Source organism: Candoia aspera, chromosome 4, assembly GCF_035149785.1.
Source record: "Candoia aspera isolate rCanAsp1 chromosome 4, rCanAsp1.hap2, whole genome shotgun sequence".
NCBI lineage: Eukaryota > Metazoa > Chordata > Lepidosauria > Squamata > Boidae > Candoia > Candoia aspera.
In genome coordinates, this window is record NC_086156.1 from 18,475,129 (window position 1) to 18,494,344 (window position 19,216).

The 19,216-nt window shown below is 42.5% G+C and overlaps 1 protein-coding gene across 1 annotated transcript in view; it reads right to left on the minus strand.

Moving 5' to 3' along the window:
• The window catches only part of GPR158 (G protein-coupled receptor 158), a 132,417-nt gene extending 122,058 nt beyond the window's left edge, over positions 1 to 10,359 (minus strand). Inside the window, exon 1 of the mRNA XM_063301920.1 lies at positions 9,416 to 10,359. Coding sequence (XP_063157990.1) covers positions 9,416 to 10,293 — 878 coding nt within the window. The 5' untranslated portion in view covers positions 10,294 to 10,359. The remainder of the gene's footprint in view (positions 1 to 9,415) is intronic.
• Positions 10,360 to 19,216: the final 8,857 nt, after the last annotated feature.

A 19,216-nucleotide genomic window follows, 5' to 3' on the forward strand; every position in this document is an offset into this window, starting at 1 on the left:
GGTTAGCTTTATAGCCCACCTTTTACACTAGAGCAGTGTTTCTCAACCTTGGCAACTTTAAGATGGGTGGAGTTCAACTCCTAGAATTCCCCAGCCAGCCATGCTGGGAGTTGAAGTCCACCCATCTCAAAGATGCCAAGGTTGAGAAACACTGCACTAGAGCTCAAGGTGGCACTCACAGGGCGCCTCCCTGTTTTATTGCATCACAATGACAACTCTGTGTGGAAGGCTGGACTGAGAGACTGGCCCAGACAATGAGCTTCTACAGTTGAGGATGGACTAGAACTGGGGCTACCCTGGTGTCAGTCCAGCATCTTCACGGCAGCACCACATTGGCTGTATTGAATAGAACAGGGATAGGGAATATATGGGATCATAACTTCTGCTCATTCTGCAGGAGCTGTAAGGGAGATTATTTGTTTCCAGGCCCAGTCCAAATGCTGGTGCTACCTTGAATGCCCTAAATAGTTAAGAAAAAGTATTCCAAAGAATACCTCTTCAAATACCAGCTCATCCCTCTTTTTAAAAACTGGACGTTTTTTAGCTTTTTTTCCTCATTGCATGGCACTAAACAATAAAGTACACAGCTTGTACCTGTCCCACAGGGCCAGGTGCAATGCATATGAAATAATTCAGTATTAAAGAATTTAGAGTCCATGAATTTGCTTCAAGGATCAGAACCAAAAAAATATCAAGATAGTCCAATTCCTGGCTTCACCCTCTCCCATTTCTGGATTCTAGCAATGCTTTGGAGGGATAAGCAAAGACTCATTTTGTTGCTGCTTATTGTTAAACAACTGGGCATTATAAATCGTACTTGATTTCTTGCCAATCAGATCTTCCTACCCTTGCCCTTTACGATTTATTTCTTAAATGTGAAGACAGCTTGTTCCCTTTGAAAAGAGAAAAATTAAAATAATAATTAAAAAACAGTCTCTGTGCAGCACATTTTGCTTTATATGTTGCAGCCCTGAGATAAGCTGGAAAGGATATCAAATGTTGGGAGCTTATTTAGCGAAAGGTTACATCGCTTCTTCCAAGCAATGAAATGGGAAAGAGCAAATCAGGAAGAATTTTAATATGTCCCTAACAGATGGTTCACAGAGGCTTTTTTGCAAGGGAAAGATTCAGTGCCTCATTTTTTTAAGGAGAGAAAAATGAATATTTCATTTCTTTTACTCTTAGGAGACTTACCAGAGGAGTTTGGAGATGTTTAAAAGCATCATTCTCATTCAGTGACACCGAGAAAGAGAAATTGAAAGCCTATTTTTGAAGGCATGTGTGGTGATTAATAGTAATGATATAATGACACAGGAATCTTTTTTTCCCCTTTGTTTTTATACTTTGAGAATGGGAATGGATTCTCCTAATAGCTCTGGGTGGTTTACAAGGGATATGAAAAACAAAGCTGATATCCATTAAAAGATAGAAAAATAATAACAATAACACCACCAACAGTAACAGTAGCAGATACAGAACGTAAAAGTTTAAACTATGGAATTAAATGGCCTTGCAAAAATAAATAAGTTTGCACCCACTCCTAGACTGTAGTGCCTCAGAAGGCAATAAGCATTCAATGAAATTGTTTCAACAGGGTCCAGCAGAGATCTGGACAGAGTTTAAGGGCTATCCCAGCAGCAGCCCAAGGCTTGAGTCACCAAAGCCAGATTTCTCATCTGGGACTGGCACTTGCTTTATTAGCTGAATGTTCTTTATAATTTCAGAATTGGCAAATGGCAAGTCTCCTTGCCACTGATAATATAGGGCCATCTGGCATTAGTCCTGGATCCCTGACAACGTCTGAACTGCAACCTTCTCCTTAAAGGGGAGTGCAACTCCATCCAGAAATATCTCCTGAAACCTAAATTCTACCCCTTTAAATTCTGAATTTTGTTTTAGCTTATTCTCCCACACCCAGTTCTTTAAAACCTGGATACCTACAGAGGCTGGGGTGATTTCCAAAGACTGGGTCCAGAGAAAAGAAGAAGCATAGCTGAATATCATCAGTGTATTGATGATAATTAACTTTAAACCTGGCTTGATTCCAAATGATATCTAGCCCAATATAAATCCTAGTGATCTTATCTGAGAAAAAATGCACAAACAGTTCAAAATGGAGCTCGGGTGGCATATGAGCACTGGCCAGAACTTGGGTTATCAGCCTAACAGATCTTCCATGGTTCTACATGGACACAGTGCTCCTCCCTGAGAGTCACAGCATAGGCCTTATGATGCCTCCACTATGTCCAGCTGGATTTGTCTCTTGACCTGCACTACTATGGCTCAGTTTGCCCTCATTGTTTAGAGTGTCCACTACCACTCTAAATGGCTGGGCACTCAGCAGCCACTGTGCTAAGCTTCTAGGAGACTTTTTCATCCTATGCATCAATCATGTCACTGATGGAGTGATGGCCAGCTTCAAGAAAACATCTTCCAGAATAGTCTTGAATTCAACAGAATCCATCATCTCTGTGGACAGACTATCCTAATCTGGTCCATGTCCCTTTGCAATGGGGCAAACTTCACCAAGAATTGTAAATTTTGCAGGGTGGGCAACCTGCAGGGAGCAGACTGCATGTGGTACACAGTCCCCCTTTTGAAATTCCCAGAAATTGTACCCTTGAGTTTCATAGCAAACAGCTCACAAATGGTTGCACAACTTGCCATCACTGGAAAGAACAAAATGGTACATTGGTCATTTATAGGTCTAATATATCATTCTGCCTAATAGTAATGCCAGCACTGGCACAGTAAAAAAATGAGGTTGCTAGGAACAGAGCATTTGCAAAAATTCTTTCTAGAATATCTACCAAATAGCAATGCAGGGTACTCATCATTTTTCTTTACACATATATTTACTCATTTAAGATTGGGTAGAACAAGATTAGTCTAAACAGGTGGTAGCACCCAATCCTAACTTGATGGATCTCAAAAAAACCTTAAGTATATTCACCCCTGATCAGTTCTTTGGAGGAGAGTCCATCAGGAAATCCTAGAGGTGAAGATGAGGCCAAGAAGTCAAAAAATATCATAGGGAAGGCAAGAATAACCATAGTGTTGCCAAGAAAATTATATAGACAGGAACTGAACTTGATTCAATAGGGATGGTACCTTTACTTGCTTGCTATAATTTTAAAAAAATGTTCCCAGCTTTGCATCAACAAAGCAATCACCTTTATGCTAATGGCTGATTGGCATCTAAGTCTTGGCTGATATATAAAAAAAAAAAGCTAAACAGGGTTAGCTTTGTTTAGTACTTGGATGGGAGACCATTAGGAAATCCAGGGCTATGGGCTAGATTTGGAAATTAAAAGAATATCCCAGAAGAAGGGAATCGCAAATCAAATCCATATGGTTGCTAAAAAACAATATGGATTTGTCTACATAATTCTGTGAATTAAGCTTGACTTGAGGGTGGCATTCCCATCTTACAGCCACATTAATCAGATTCCCAGGACTTATCTGAAGCATGGCCATCTCTGCTTCTCAATTTATAAATATATAATCGGCTAACTTAAGGCATCAAGTGTATCATCTCCACTGGCAAGACAGAAGGAGAAACAAGGAAGGGTTAGAAGTTTGCTTCCACTCCCTCCTTGAATAAAAGTCTCAGCTTCATTGGCCAGTGACCCTGAAGGGGACCAATAAGTTCTTCTGAAGATCATTTGATAAAAAGTAAGAGCATCAGTTTTCAAGACAAGTGTAATCTCTGTAGACTAGTGTTTCTCAATCTTGGTAACTTTACGATGGGTGGACTTCAACTCCCAGAATTGCTGGCTAGGGAATTCTGGGAGTTGAAGTCCACCCATCTTAAAGTTGCCAAGGTTGAGAAACACTGCTGTAGACTAATAAAAGCCAGCACTTTGGCCCTGTAGGAACCTAACTGTAACCACTTCTGCAGAAGTTACTCCAGGAACATATAAAAACAGAAAGCATACTACAACTCTCTAGTGACATGCCTATTTCAAACGAGTCCCTCTTTTGTAGAAAACCACAGTGTGGATCTTGGGGTGCTAATGAGTCCAGAGACCCCTACCTTCACACTCATTAGGTTCCCAGTCTTACCTGACACTTTACATTTTAAAATAATAGTTTTTAAACAAGGAGACAATATGCCAGAAAACAAAGCACCACCCTCTCCGGTGTCATTTTTATTTCCAAGAATTCTTCTGGATCAAAAGAAGCCCCATAGGTTTGCTACAACGATAAAAATGATGGGTAGCCACAACCCAGCATTTTGTCTCGAACAGTGCCCAGCTGCATGGGAGGAGGGGGGAAGCCTAAAATAAGAATTGTGGAGAGCAACAGTGCAGCAGATAGCATTCTACTGAATCAGGGGGTTGCAATGCCTATGTCCCACAGATCAAGCAGACTGTGAATGGACCAGCCCTGCCTGCCCACTTTTTGGGAGAGTGCCCACGTCATGTTCTCAAAATCTCAAATTTTATTGATTGATTGCGTTTGTATGCCACCAAATCTCCCAAGGACACTCGGCAGTTTCCAACAATCCAAAACAAAGCATCCAAGTCATCTCTCATCCGTAAAACATCCAGGTAAAAATTCCAGATGAATTAGCATACTGAACCACAATCAGACCCAGTAATAATCCAAGTATATTAGATGAAGTTTGAAATGGACAGATCCTTTATTGTTAATTCAGTTAATAATGATCAAATAAGAACAATGCCTCCTGGCCTCCCTCACTTCCTAGAAATGTGCCTGCCAGACCTCAAAGGTTGAGAACCTTGGCAGTCAGAGAGGCAAAGAAAGTTCCACCCCCTTCCAAGGCTGCATTGATATTCAGTCTATTAAAACAGACACCCTATTAAGTGAGTTTGTCACAAATTGGGAAGTCAATGTAGGACGCTTGTTATTTCTGCCTTGGAAAATCATCAAGTGTATCTAAGGCCCTTTCTCTACATTTGGTTGGCACTTAATTTGGGACTGATGCCACAACCCTCTATTCCATGGCTTTGCTGGTTATCAAAAGCAATTCTGTAGCTCATTCAAATGAATTTCCAGTCCACCTTGACCATTAGCACTGCAAAGATTGCTTTGAAGCATTAAAGCTAGAGCTTCAGAACAGGCAGTTTATCTCTGGTGGGAACTCGTACCAGATCCTTGCTCTTTGGCTCTCCCTGCCACCTTTTCACGGGGCTTAAACTACTGGAAGTGGGCACCATAAGGTCTTGCCCTTATGTCATCAGGCTTCTTAAACTGAGAGGAGACCAGATGGCTCTTCCCCTGCCCCCTTCACCATGAAAACAAACATTGTGAAGGAAGGACAGAGATGGATGGATGGATGGATGGATGGATGGCAGTTTTTATGCTTCCACATTGGTCAGCTGGGAAAATGGTCAGCTGGTCAGCTCATGGAAAATCCTGAATACTGAGAAAACAGCAGCAGTGAAGATACTTCCAGGATGGCAAAGAAATGCTTCCAAGGGTTATACAATGAAGCCAGTGGCTATGCCCTAAAGACGACTTTTAAAATGTTTCTGCATCATCAGTCTTTTGATTGTTTCCTATCATACTTCCAACTGCCTTCTAAAATTGCAAACAGATCTTTCCTACCATTGCAAACTACTGTTCATGTGACTGGTTGTGAAAAGAAAAAGGGTTTGCAACATTGCTGCAAAATTAAGGCACAGTATTTATCAAAATAGAAAAACTCTCAAAGCATAACTCAGAGCATGTGCCAACATTCCTGAAGGGTATCCCCCCATGAAAACAAGGGCAGTGCTAAAATTTCTCAGCCCTTTTCCTGAAAACATCTTTGATCTTCTTTCAGCCAATCCCTAGAAATCCAGAAAGCCCCCTTGAAGACAATTTCCCAAGGATCTGACTGCATGTGCATGTGTGTGATGGCTCTCCTCTTCCCCGTTTCCACAACTTCCTGGCATGAATCTAGGTCCATGCTGGTGGAGAAGACACAAAATGGTAGCCTGGTTACTTCTGCAGCTGCTGTTGCTGCTTCCAACACCATAAAGTCAAAACCACTGGAAGGAAAAAATGAAACAGAAAGAAGCTGTGCTTTGCCATTGCTAATGGCAAGTTCCATTTCTGAAGGTTTGATTGGAAGAAAATAAGCTGTCCAATTTCACCGGCCCCCAATAGGATTACAGAAGTTACATCTCATTTGTCAATCTAGTGAACTGACTAAAACATAACACTGAAAATGGGGTGGGGGTGGGGAATGGGTAGGCTGACGGGAAGATTGGTGGCAATAGTGGGAAGATGCTGAGAAGATCAGTGGTGGGCAGGCTGGTGGGAAGATCAGCTGCAGAAGCAGGAAGACACTAGGAACATCAGGGCAATATATCCAAACCAGCTGTTGCCTACTCTACATAATAAATGTAGGAGAATATTAAGTATCTTTATGCATATTACAAAGCAGCAGGTTGGAAACCACATGTATCTTGCTTTAGATTCTGTGCATGAAAGGCAAAGATATATATAACAACAACAATACTTTATTCTGTTACCAGTTCAAACCACACAAATAATACGTCTCCCATATTATTCAGCACAGGGGTGACTGATCTGGTAAATGTACAAAATGCTTTCGTAGACCAGACCCAAGCCTTTCTAGTTCAGCGTCTTATTTCCCATAATGGACAACAAGATGTTTCTGGGACATCCACCAACAAGACATCCATCAGGGCAATCACAGCCTGAAGGATTCCTCTGATTCTGGAAATTCCACACAATCATCCAAAAGAGTAGCCTTTGAATGGGACCTAATCTGATGGCCATCACCATGACTTCTTTCATTGTTTAATTAAGATGGGAAATCTCTATTAAAATGTAGCTATTGTTTTAGCTATAGCCACCAGGAATAATGAGGATCATATCATTATGTTAAAAAAGATGAACATGTCAGACAAAAATATAGCTAAGGACGCAGGCTCCAAAAGTGAGGGCCATGATATTTCACAGCACCTAGTCAAGAGAAGAAACGATGTGTTGATTAACTGTGTTGTGGCAGGGGTTAAACTCTGTAACCAGAAAAAATGTTTTGTAACTGTTACCATGATGACCTCTACTGGGCAGCTGGTTGGCAAGAATTGCATCAACCAAGTTAATAAGGTTGTATTTCCTAGGCTGGGTCACCATTCAAACCACCACAGCCAATACTGTTATTTTTAAGAATAAAGGTAGTATTATTAGTAGTAATATCCAAGACAGAAACTAACATGAAATTCAACAGCATATGGTTAGACTTCAGTCAGGATATATGCGTGCAAACAGAGATCGCAAGTGAAGCATCTACAGAAATAATGACAGGACAGCAATCTAGCCATTCCTTTCATAATGGTAAAATTGACATGGTCATTTTTTGATATTCGGGAAGACTCAGCAAAATTTAGCTTCGCAACTGGGTGTACTTCTTTTCTGATCTAACTTGAAGGATCTCCGAGGGTCATGCCTCCCAGCCTATTACTTACTGACAAAAATAGCAGGAAGCCAAGGAAAGCCTCAGTGGAAGGAAGGAAGGAAGGAAGGAAGGAAGGAAGGAAGGAAGGAAGGAAGGAAGGAAGGAAGGAAGGAAGGAAGGAAGGAAGGAAGGAAGGAAGGAAGGAAGGAAGGAAGGAGCTATCTATCAGGGATGCTTTAATCTGGATTCTTGCACTGTGCAAGAATTCTGGAAAACCTGTTTAAAGCTTTTCTTTAAAGAGGTTTCTATTTAAATAGGCCTAAGCAAATAGGCAGGATATTTTCATAGGTTTGTGTAAATGTTATTGATAATACACTACCTAAGCAAATATTATGCTACAATCTTACCAAAGCCAGCCTCAAAGCAACATCCTTCCTGAGGAAAGCCAGTACAAATAACTATCTATTTGTGTGTGTAGTGTGTGTGTGTGTGTCTGTGTGTCTGTGTGACACTCCAGGCATGATCTCTAAGCATCTACAACAATGAAGGAAAAAGAGCAGAAACGTGGAGCAGAGGGGCCCGAAGGAACTGAAAGATCGGGATGCTTAGAGGCAGCTCGCAGTTCAATCAGAGATGTAAGGAAATGCTTGTCTTCCTGAACGACCTTCTATAAAATAGGAAGAACAGCTTCCTTTCCAAGTTGAAACACCTCCCCAACTGAAAGCCAGGGAATGGCCAGACCTGGCAAAGCCTGTTGTTTCCAGCTCAGTATCATAGGTGTCTTCACACAATATATTCAGCCAGGTCATGGACTTAATTTATGGTCCCTGCATTATGCAAACCCAGAAAATGAATTAGTCCAGTAACCAGGTTAACCATTTTGCATAAATGTAGCCAGTGTAGACCTCTACCAATGCATTCGATAACTATTCCAGCTGAAAAAAAATATTTTGATGCTCTGGCTACATTAAATCATTCTGCTGCTGTTAATGTAATGGATAAAAGGATCAAATATCATTTCTACATGCCCTGTAAACAGAGACTTGAAAATGTAAAATACCAAGAATATAAATTTGCTCGGTGGGAGGAAGTGGGGATTAGTTTCAACTGGGTAAGACTGGGCAAAAGCATTTACTGCTGGGGCCCTAATCCAGGAAAAGTTACCCACGACTGTGGTTACAGTCCTGGCCCTTTGTGGCCTCCAGGTGAGGCTGAACTACAATTTCCAGCATTCCACATCATGGGCTTTGCTGTTGGGGTTTCTTGAGAATTGCTGTGGAACAACATTGGGAGGCCACAAATTCCCCACCCCTATTATAGAGTAAACCTGTAAACCATGTGAGACTTACTTTACATGACTCCACTGAATATGTCACTGTAGCTAGTGGCTCAGGCCAGTCTGGATTAACTTCAGCTCTATTGCAGTCAATGGAATTCAGCCCCAATTAATTTAGCTAGAGCACAACACTGGCATTATACTTCTGCTTACAGCAAGAAAATCCAGCTGTTAAGACTGCACATTGACTGGAGCTTGAGCCTATCATGGGGAGCCATGTATTTCTGCTTCAATTTTTCTTAAGCTTTCCATGCCTGACTATACAGGCCTTTCACCTGCCCTGCCATATTAATCCCATGCCATGGGAAAAAAACATCAGAGGACTTTCATCCCTTGAAGAGTGTGCTGCTAACTTCAAACTGGGTGCTTTTTTTTAAAAAAAAAGGGAAGCTTCTACACTTTTAAAACATGTTTTGCATTGTGAAGCCCAACTTGTACATTATAATCCTTAAGTATATCTGTATACCCAAGATTAAATCCTACTTCTCCATGGTACTTACACCTTGTCATATATGTATAGGATTGCATTGCAGATTACTCAAGTAATGTCATCTACAGACTAGGACTGAGGAAGACAGGCATCTGTTTATTTGGATTTGCTATTCTTTATTTCCGTTTGCTGAATTGATCCTAACTGAAGTTGCTTCTAATTCAGATGTGCTTTGAAAGATCAATAGTCTAATAAAATTCAGAACTCCTACCTGAATTCAGGAAGGAGATTTGGCTGCAACCCATAAAAAGCAGCAGACAAGGTAACTAGCCAGGCAGGTTTGTAATTTCCATCTTCACACTCCAAGTATGGAGAGGACCACTTGATATGACTCTTCTCTGCAGGGTGATGGCCATTCCTTTTTTTCAAGCTGACTTCCGGGGCCTTAGAACCAGGACTTGAGACCTTTCGGTGTTGATGTGGCCTCCACTTGCGTTTCAGGCTATGGAACCACTCAGTTTCGCTGGACACATTGGCCAAGTGGTGAGCCACTGAAGATAAGTCCTGCAGCAGGATCTGGCTATTCTGCCGACTGGCTTGGAGGAAGACCTGAGGGACAGAGGACAAGGGCTCTAGGTTGAAGGTGATGGCAGCCCTGGAGATGTTGGGATCGCCTTCCAGCAGGCTTCGGATCAAAACTTGGTACCACTCAATGTCTTCCTGCAAGTTCTGTTCTCGGGATTTATTGCTCTGCAGAACCATGTTAAGAAAGTTGATGGCATGGAGGAGAGTATCCAGAGCTCCATGCAGTGAGGGGTGTGAGGCCAAGCGAGACTTTCCAGCCAAGCTAGTCAGCTCATAGCGCCCAGAGCAGTTGGCCTGCCTCAGCTCCCAGGAGTCGCCAGTATAGAGGAATGAAGCCACGTTTTGAGGGATCTCCTGGGAGAGTCTCTGGGCCAAGAGTAGGTTCTCCTCCCTTGATCTGCTCCAAGGAGAGAAAGGAAGAGCCACCTTCTTGCCATGACTGTAAACAGACTGCTTCTCCTTCGTTGTTTTCCCTCTGCCAGGCTCTGTCGGCCCTTGGTTAGCATCAATCACATACCCCAAGTAAGCAAGGAGCAAGAAGGGAAGAAGCCGCGGCAAATCCATCTCCTCCACTCAGCCAAGGAAGACGTCTTCCCTCAAGTTCCCGACCCAACCCACTTCCAATTTTCTTTAAAAATGTGAATACTCCAAGAGCATTGGCAAAAAGACAAGGAAACAAAATCCGTGGAAAGGGATGCTCCAGTGAACTTGGGGGGTGGGGGGAGGAGGGGGAGGGGAAGAATCTGAATCACCTGTAGCAACGCTCCGGCGAGCTCTCTCCGGTGGGGCAAGTTCTGGCAATTACGCAGGCGGCGCCTGGCTCAGAGAGCGGGTTACATCGCGCCTGGCTACAGGGAGATGCTCTCCTTAGCCCGCTCGCGTCTGTATATCCCCCATCCGCCGCTGACAGCGTTTTCAGAAGGTGTTTTAAAGAGCTGCTTGGCGGTCCGCCTCTCGCTGCCGCTGCTGCTCCATTCTCGATCAAGCGGCGCGTCCTCCCGCTTCGCTACCCAGCCGCGCAAAGCATCCAGACCCGCTCGCGCTGTCTCCGGGCATCGCTCCCTGAGGGGACCCGAGAGAGCCGCGGCTTCTGCCCCGGGCAGCGGAGAAGCAGAGGGATGGGGCGAGAGTGGCGGGGCAGGGCGGGGCCTCTGGGAGGGGATGTTTCTCGGGGGCAGGTGCCCGCTGGCCGGGGCGCTCGGCTTTCCCAGCTCAGCATCAACGCCCCCTCCTCCCTCGCCTGTTAACTAGACGGCTCTGCCCCACATGGCCAACCCCTTCTCACCTCCCCTCCCTTCCGCAGCCAGCCCTCATAGGTGAGCTCCGGATGCCTTGAGCGCTCTATGGCCGCCTCAGCTGTCAATCAGGAGGTGAGCAGGAGGGAGCTGTCCAGTGCTGAATCTCGGGGCGGAGGGAGGGAGAAACGGGGGCTTCATGTCACCTTGCGGAGGCTGCCTTAGAAAGAGAAACACCAGTGGTTTGGCTTGGAATTGCTTGCGATTTGCACCAGGAGAGACGGGGAGAGCATCGGCAGCAAAGAGAACGGAGGAAGAATCCTATTACCCGCCCAGCAGGCTTGTGTATTATAAAGGATGGAGGCAGACTCTGAAGTTCATCTTTCATACGTTGGTGTCCCAGAAAACAGTAATAGGGATTGTTTATAGGTGGGTGCTTAAAGATGGTATTAATGAACGAATTAACTGGGAAACTAGGTACAGATAATCGGAGACCAGGAAAACAGAGACATCTGCTGGCTGAAGTTTTAAAACTTCTTACAAGATAATAAAGAGGGGAGAGGAATAAAAATAACGTTGAATCTCAACATATGTTGAGTTCCAGGGAAAATATTCAGGCTTCCCTTCCTTTCTACTTCTAAACATTTGGATGGTGTGTATTAAATGCTGGTTGCTTCCACACACTGTTTTAGTGAAAGCAGATAAATCCTTATGGGAGTGGCAGAGAAAGATTGGTTCACACACCCCAGAGGGAGAAAGTGGGACTACAGACAGTCTGTGAATGCATGTTTGTGACCCTTTGTTAAATTCAGCGATCTGTAACATTTTTTAAACATCTAAACCAGAGTTTCTCAACCTTGGGAACTTTAAGGTGTGTGGACTTCAACTCCCAGAATTCTCCAGCCAGCATGGGACTGCATCTTCATATTGCACCTTTATAAGTGTGTGACATCTGATGCAAGTGGACTGGAAAATCACAAATATTTGTTTTAATACAGAAAGAAGTAGAAAAATGAAAAACAAAAAATGCAATTTGGATAAAAAAATGATATCCAGTGCAACTTTGTTTTTTTCAAAAAATGCAATTTTCAGATTAACTCTCTTGCATGCTTTCCTTAGCTCTGGCTTCACTGTTTCAGATAAGTGAAGGCTCTTGATTAAGAGGATGTCCGACCAAATTTTACAGCAAGTGTTTGCAGTCTGCACCCTGCAGGCCACATGCACATTCTGTAGTGCTATTGTGTTCATCTATCACTGGGATTAACAAAGTTGTCTCTTATTCGGGCATTATCAAATGCCATTATTATATCTGATTTAGACCTTAAGGAACTAGATGTATCAGGCAAAGGATGTAAACCTCCAGACAAAGGAAGTCAGAATGGTCACTTCCCATTTGGTTTGTATGTTTACCTTTCCTCCTCCTCTCCCAACAATACATCAAGGGTAGCAACTGTTTTATCTCACAATTGCAGTCCCCTGAATTAAATTTCCAAGGTACTGTTGTCTTCACTTGCAGTGAAATGGTATTTCTCCTTTTTTTCCCAAGGTACCATTTCAGCCCAATCCCCACTTGTTAAGATCCATGCTACAATAATTGTCAGGGTGCATTGATAAGATGAGCTTTAAAAGGAAATCTCTTTGCATTGTTTTATCCACTTCCTGATTCCCTCCCACATGTCAATCTAAATTTATCTCTGAATCAGGAAAGATGCTTGGAGGTGGCTTTGGATCATGAGTCCTTCTTGCCCTAACACCATTCTTCCTTAAGAGAGTTTCTAAGATCAGGAGTCCCTTCCTTCCTTCCTTCCTTCCTTCCTTCCTTCCTTCCTTCCTTCCTTCCTTCCTTCCTTCCTTCCTTTGATTTATATAGCCACCCATCTCAAACCAGTGACTCTGGGTGGCTAACGATCATAAAAACAGTTAAAAAAATTAAAACAGTACAAAAAGAAATTAAATAAAAGTATGGAATGGTTCACCAATGTGCATGTCATCTTGGAAAATGCTGGCCATAGAACCTGGCAGGAGGGTGAGCACAGGGATCCAATATTAAATTCTCTGTCCAAAGACAGAGCTGCCTCTCAGTGACATAATCTGAGGCCTCCTGGCCTCTGGAAGGCTGTCCCAAGGAGCATAAGACTTCAAAACAAAATTCATTCAAATGCTGCACTAGGATCTTCCAGCAGGGGATTAAATTTGATAGATAAACTGGCTAATAAAGGATTTGATACAAAAGTTAAGGGCACAAAATTCCACATGGAAAGGGTTTACAAAACCACATTTTTCCCAACATTTATTCTGCAAAAATCATAGGTGTGACACCTCTTCTAAAGGAAAATACGTACAGTAGAATAAAGAGAAGACAAGACAAAGACACGTATTTTAAACCAATTAAAATAGTTCAGTGCAGAACGGCCATTTCAAAATACCTTATGCTTAAAAAAGCTGTTTTATTTGTGTGGTGCCAAGAAGGAAATGACAAATAACAACAAACAGCCTCCCATATGTCACACATCTTAAATTCCTGACAAATAACAGCAGTTAATTATTATACACCTTGTCAGATGTAACCCACAATCAAAGAACTGTTAAATCATTTGATTGTGCCCTCTGCCATTGAAGCAACACGTGTCAAGCTCCAGATGGGAGGGGGAGAGATGCTGAGAGTGAGAAAGAATTACGTTTCATCTAATGGTGGGGTCCAAGGTCATATCAGGCGGAGATGGCCAGAGCTGGAATGCTGAACTGTTGAAGGAAAGGTGGGGTCGGAATGTGAAGGGGGTTCTGACGTGCCTGTGTGCTTTTTATTAGGTAGTTTGCACGGGAACTTTTCAGTCATGGCTTTTTGCTTTAATCTGTACACATCATCAATAAATCTGAAATCTGCAGTTCACCTGGATGCATGAGTCAGAACCTTATTGAGTCAACTGTGTCAGATCCTTACACACCGTCTGGACAGCAACAATTTTTTCTTACCAGATGCACAAAATTAAGCTCAGTTTCTAAGATGTGGAAACTGTTTTCACCTCTTTCTGCCAGCTCCCATATGATGTTCTCTCCATTTTCTAACAACAGCTATATTTGTGAGCTGCTAATTAAAAAGGGAGACTTTAAAAAATGTTGAAAGCAAAGTTACGTCCAAGATTCTCTAAATAGAGCTCATCAAGAGAAGTAGCAAAAAAATACAGAAACATTCAAACTGCAGAGGAAGCAGCAGAACTTATGCAGAATTTTGTACCACGTCATTTTCTCAATCACATGAAAAAGGAGAGATTAAAAGACCCTGTACATATGCAGGCAATAAATTGGGAGCTAGAGAAAGAACATGGCAGAAGTCAGCACTGCAGAATGCAAACAAACTATGGAAAAGGGTCACACAATTTTTACTTGGCTGAAGGCCTCACTTGTCCTTTGAATACCATGCCAAAGGGCAGAATTCTGGAACCAGGACAAAAATGAATAGAATTAAATACATTTAATATTACTATCTGGAGCATTAGTTTAATCTTGAATAGATTCAAGCTCTTAAAACAAACAAAAAAACCCCATTCTATTGGTATCACCTGCCACGCTCAAACCCTGAACAGATTTCCAGTTTGCAAAACCACTGAGTGATGAAGATTCACAAGGAGAATAATAAAACAAGATGCTAAACCATCCAAATCAGTGTTTTTCAAACTTGGCCTCTTTAAAATGTGTGGATTTCAATTCCCAGAATTCCCCAGCCAGCATGCTGATTAGGAATTATTTCATCATGAAAACATTCCTAGAATTAAGTAAATTTCTTCCTAAAGAAATGCCAAGATATCTTAATCAGTAGAGAGAACCTGTGATTTATACAGTTGAATATTGTCCATTTCTAAGCTATATGTGCCCTCTGAAATTAAAAACAAACGGAACTAATAATTCAATTTTATTTGTTAGACTTACACCTTTCCTTCCAGAGCTCAGGACAATGTATGTAGCATTGGGCTGAGAAAGTGACTGGCCCAAAGTCACCCAGGGAGCTTGCCTGGCTGAAGATGGACTGGCACCTGGGCCTCCACTACCCTAGACCTTAACCACTACACCTTACAGGCTGATTTAAATGATTCATATTCAGAAGAGAATATTTAAGATTTTGCTTCTTAAAGGTAACACTTTAAATCCCAGAAATAAAACAAAAAGCAAAACAGATTTTTTTTTAAAAAAACCCTTCTTGCTGTCCTTCACAGAATGGAGTTCTATCTATGGCTTTGCTTGCAATAGCTGGAACGAAGTCAGACATTGGCACATCTGATGGAACATTTGTGGGCTAGAGGTTAATTCGCTTGTACTGTATTTATCATTCTGATAATCTGCTCACAGAGTTTACCATAGTGAATAGTTATGCCACCTAAAGTCATGTAAAAGTGAGATGGGCCGCTATAAAAATCAAATAAATAAGTACATAAAGAGAGCCAGTTTGGTCTAGTGGTTAAGGTGCTGGGCTAGAAACCAGGAGGCTGTGAGTTCTAGTTCTGCCTTAGGCATGAAAGCTGGCTGGGTGACCTTGGGCCAGTCACTTTCTCTCAGCCCAAGAGCCAATCAGGCATGGTATGAGAGTTGTAGTCCCGCCTTAGGCATGAAAGCCGGCTGGGTGACCTTGGGCCAGTCCCTCTCTCTCAGCCCAGGAGCCAATCAGGTGTGCTATGAGAGTTCTAGTCCCGCCTCAGGCATGAAAGCTGGCTGGGTGACCTTGGGCCAGTCCCTCTCTCAGCCCAACTCACCTCACAGGGTTGTTGTTGTGGGGAAAATAGGAGGAGGAAGGAGTATTAGGCATGTTCACCACCTTGAGTTATTTATAAAAATAATAAAGGTGGGATAAAAATAAAATAAATAAAATAAATACATGCATACAAGCATACAAGCATACAAGCATACAACAATGGAATCATTGGGTGATTTGGGGGCAGTCACTTCTGTATAAGTCACCTTGAGCTCTCCTAGATAAGGTGGGACATAATTATGAGACTCAGAGCTGTGTGTGTGTAGCAGTTAAGATGCTGAACTAGGAGCAGATTGGATTCTGGTCCTCCCTTAGGCTTGAAATCCAGCTGGGTGACTGCAGCAGTCATTCTCTCTCAGCCCTAGATTGGGATGCTGAAAAACATCTATCAATCTGCACTGGATCAAATTATGGTAGAGAGATTCTGGTTGATAACTTTCATTGAAGTGGCCACCACCCTGCAGTGGATTAAGCTGGACTGATAATAGTATAATAATTTAGATATGTTTTCATGGGTTTTTTTAATTGTTTATTTTGATCATCCATTTGTTCCTTGGCAAACTCTTAGAAATTAGCATCCAAGCATTTGGGAACTTTAGGGATTTTATGTATGTATGTATGTATGTATGTATGTATGTATGTCTCACATTTCTTCACTCGCCAAAGCGACTCTGGGCGGTTTATAATCAGATTAAAATAATAAAAGATTATTATTCATCATAAAAACATAAATATAAAATATAAAATCCAAGATGGAGAAACAACAGTCTCAATCAAATTTCTCAGGGCCTCATCAAGGTGCCAGCCACCCCCATGATTGACTATCCCCCCTCCCACCCCAAGTGAGGTGGCAAAGCCAAGTCTTCATTCCCTTTCGGAAGGTCGGGAGAGTGGGGGCCTGCCTCACCTCTGGAGGTAACATATTCCACAGGGCAGGGGTCACGGCACAGAAGGCCCTCTTCCTGGCCCCTGCCAATCAAAAATCTCTCAAGATAGGCAAAATTGCCAGGGAGGGTCTGGAATTCAGTGAGCAGTCCAAAGAGAATAACAAATATTAAGAGAGAAGCAGAAGTGAAGTTAGTGTTAAGCAGATGGTTCAAACATCAACCAGTATCAGGGTATTTTTTAATGAAAAATTCAAAACGGTATAGGGCTATTCAACTGTAGTTTCATATATATATTACATCTGTTTACTACAATCTGCTTCTTTATTTTGCTTGCTTAAAAACACATTCCATGATATTTAGAAGCTTACCTCAAAGGAGAGAATATCTAGATCAGTGTTCCTCAACCTTTTTAACTTTAAGATGGGTGGACTTCAACTCCCAGAATTCCCCAGCCAGCAGTTCTGAGAGTTGAAGTCCATGCATCTTAAAGTTAAAAAGGTTGAGGAACACTGATCTAGAGCATGTAGGCTTTATACAATCCACAAGCCCCCTTTTTGACTTCATATGATATGTCAGGAAAGGACTCTAGGTCCTCCAGGATAGTTCATTTCCTTCTTGAATAATCACTGAGTACCCTGTGGAAGAGTCTGTGGGAAGTTTCTATGATAGGGGAAGAGAAGCACCTTGAATAGAGCTTGAAAACCTCCTGGCAACCAATGCAACTCTCATAAAAGAGATGTGATTCTGCCAAACCAGCTACTGCCAGCCAGAAAGTGAGAAGCTGCCTGATCATATTCAAAAGCAGTTCCACATCATGCAAATTACAGTAGTCTAGCCAAGAGATGACAAGGGCAGGCATTCAACTCAAAGTAAATATGAATGATTCTGTCTTCCAGATGCTTTGCAAAATGTTCACAAAGACCAGCAGGAGGATCTCCCAGGGTCCCAGAGCCAAAAAGGCACAGACAAACCAAAAAAGCATTCTGGCCAGCAATCTGTAGATATAATAATTGCAGAGATCTGTTGACACTTTGCCACTCCTACCACCAATGTAGATCAAAACTTGGGCTTATACCCATGTCTTTGCTCACTTTCTTTTGCCACTGTTGCTCCAGATATCTCTTTAGATGCATTATATTCCGAAGCTCCTTGTTAAACCAAGCCCCGCCCCCATCAGTGCTTTTGGAGATGCCACTTGTGAGCAAACTTATCAAGAGCCCTAGCTGTTCTGTATTCCAAAATTCAACCAGGTTCCCCACAGAGCTGCTGTAGATCACTGGAAAATTCCTCACATGCTTGCTGAAAACCAACCAGAAGCATGGGACACTTGGGATGGATCAATTTAATGGGAGCATCCCTCTATGGGAGTTGGTGGTGGCTGTGAGTCCCCAGGTCACTGGATAGACACCAGATCATGATCTCACCATGACAACAGACTGATATTAATGATCTTCACCAGTAGACGACCTCTACCTGTAGATCACCAGTAATTGCTCTGAGGTGAATAGCAGGTCCAGAGTGCGGTATCCATTTGAGTCAGGACTATGAGTCATGGTTGTTGTGGTGGCCATAAACTCCCAAGCCCCCTGAGCCCACCACTAACATACACATACACAGCCTGGGAAAGCCTATCACCAGTTCAGCCATGAAGTCAAGAAGCTTTGGGAGGAAATTAGTTTGGCAAGAGGGAGGTCAGTACCTGGGCAAAACCCCCAGCTTGTCTCTGGCACCTAACTTCATAGAGAAGAACTCTCACCAAGTCACTAATGAAACATCATCTGGTCACTAGGAAATCCTCAAGGAGTTCTTCCATCATTTATAATGGAGTATCTTGGGGACAGTCTATGCTTCAGACCATTACTTCCAGGAATGGAAGTAAATTGTATTACTTCACATGCCAATCCTGAAAGAGATGTCTGACTTTTTAGGTGAAAATCTCTACATAAAGCATTGACATAGTCAGATATACCTCTGAAATGTTCAGTTACCTTCAGGGCTGCACAGCTATGTATGCATTAACCAAAAGTAAACCTCACTGAGCTCAAATTTATTGCATTCTGATTACTAATGGATAGATTTTTGTCCTCTAAGGCAGTGTTTCTCAATGTTGGCAACTGTAAGATATGTGGACTTCAACTCCCAGAATTTCCCAGCCAGCATGTGAATAGTGAAATGCGATTAGCCACAAGTCTATCACTAAACCAAAACTGTCAAGTATCTACCCAGCTATATACCACTCAGAGATGTGCAAGGCTGAATCTGGCTGGAATTTTTTAATCATCTCACTCAGACACCATTAAGGAAGCACTGGTACTTACTCAGTTATTTATTCAGGCTAGGCTTGCTGACTTTGTATTTCTAGGTGCAAAGTTTACTGCAGATGCTGACTGCAGTCAGGAAATCAGAAGATGTTTAATCCTTGGGAGAAGAGCAATGACAAATCTCAATAAAATAGTTAAAAGCAGAGACATCACACTGACAACAAAGGTCCGCATAGTTAAAGCAATGGTGTTCTCCATAGTAACATATGGCTGCGAGAGCTGGACCATAAGGAAGGCTGAGCGAAGGAAGATCGATGCTTTTGAACTGTGGTGTTGGAGGAAAATTCTGAGAGTGCTTGG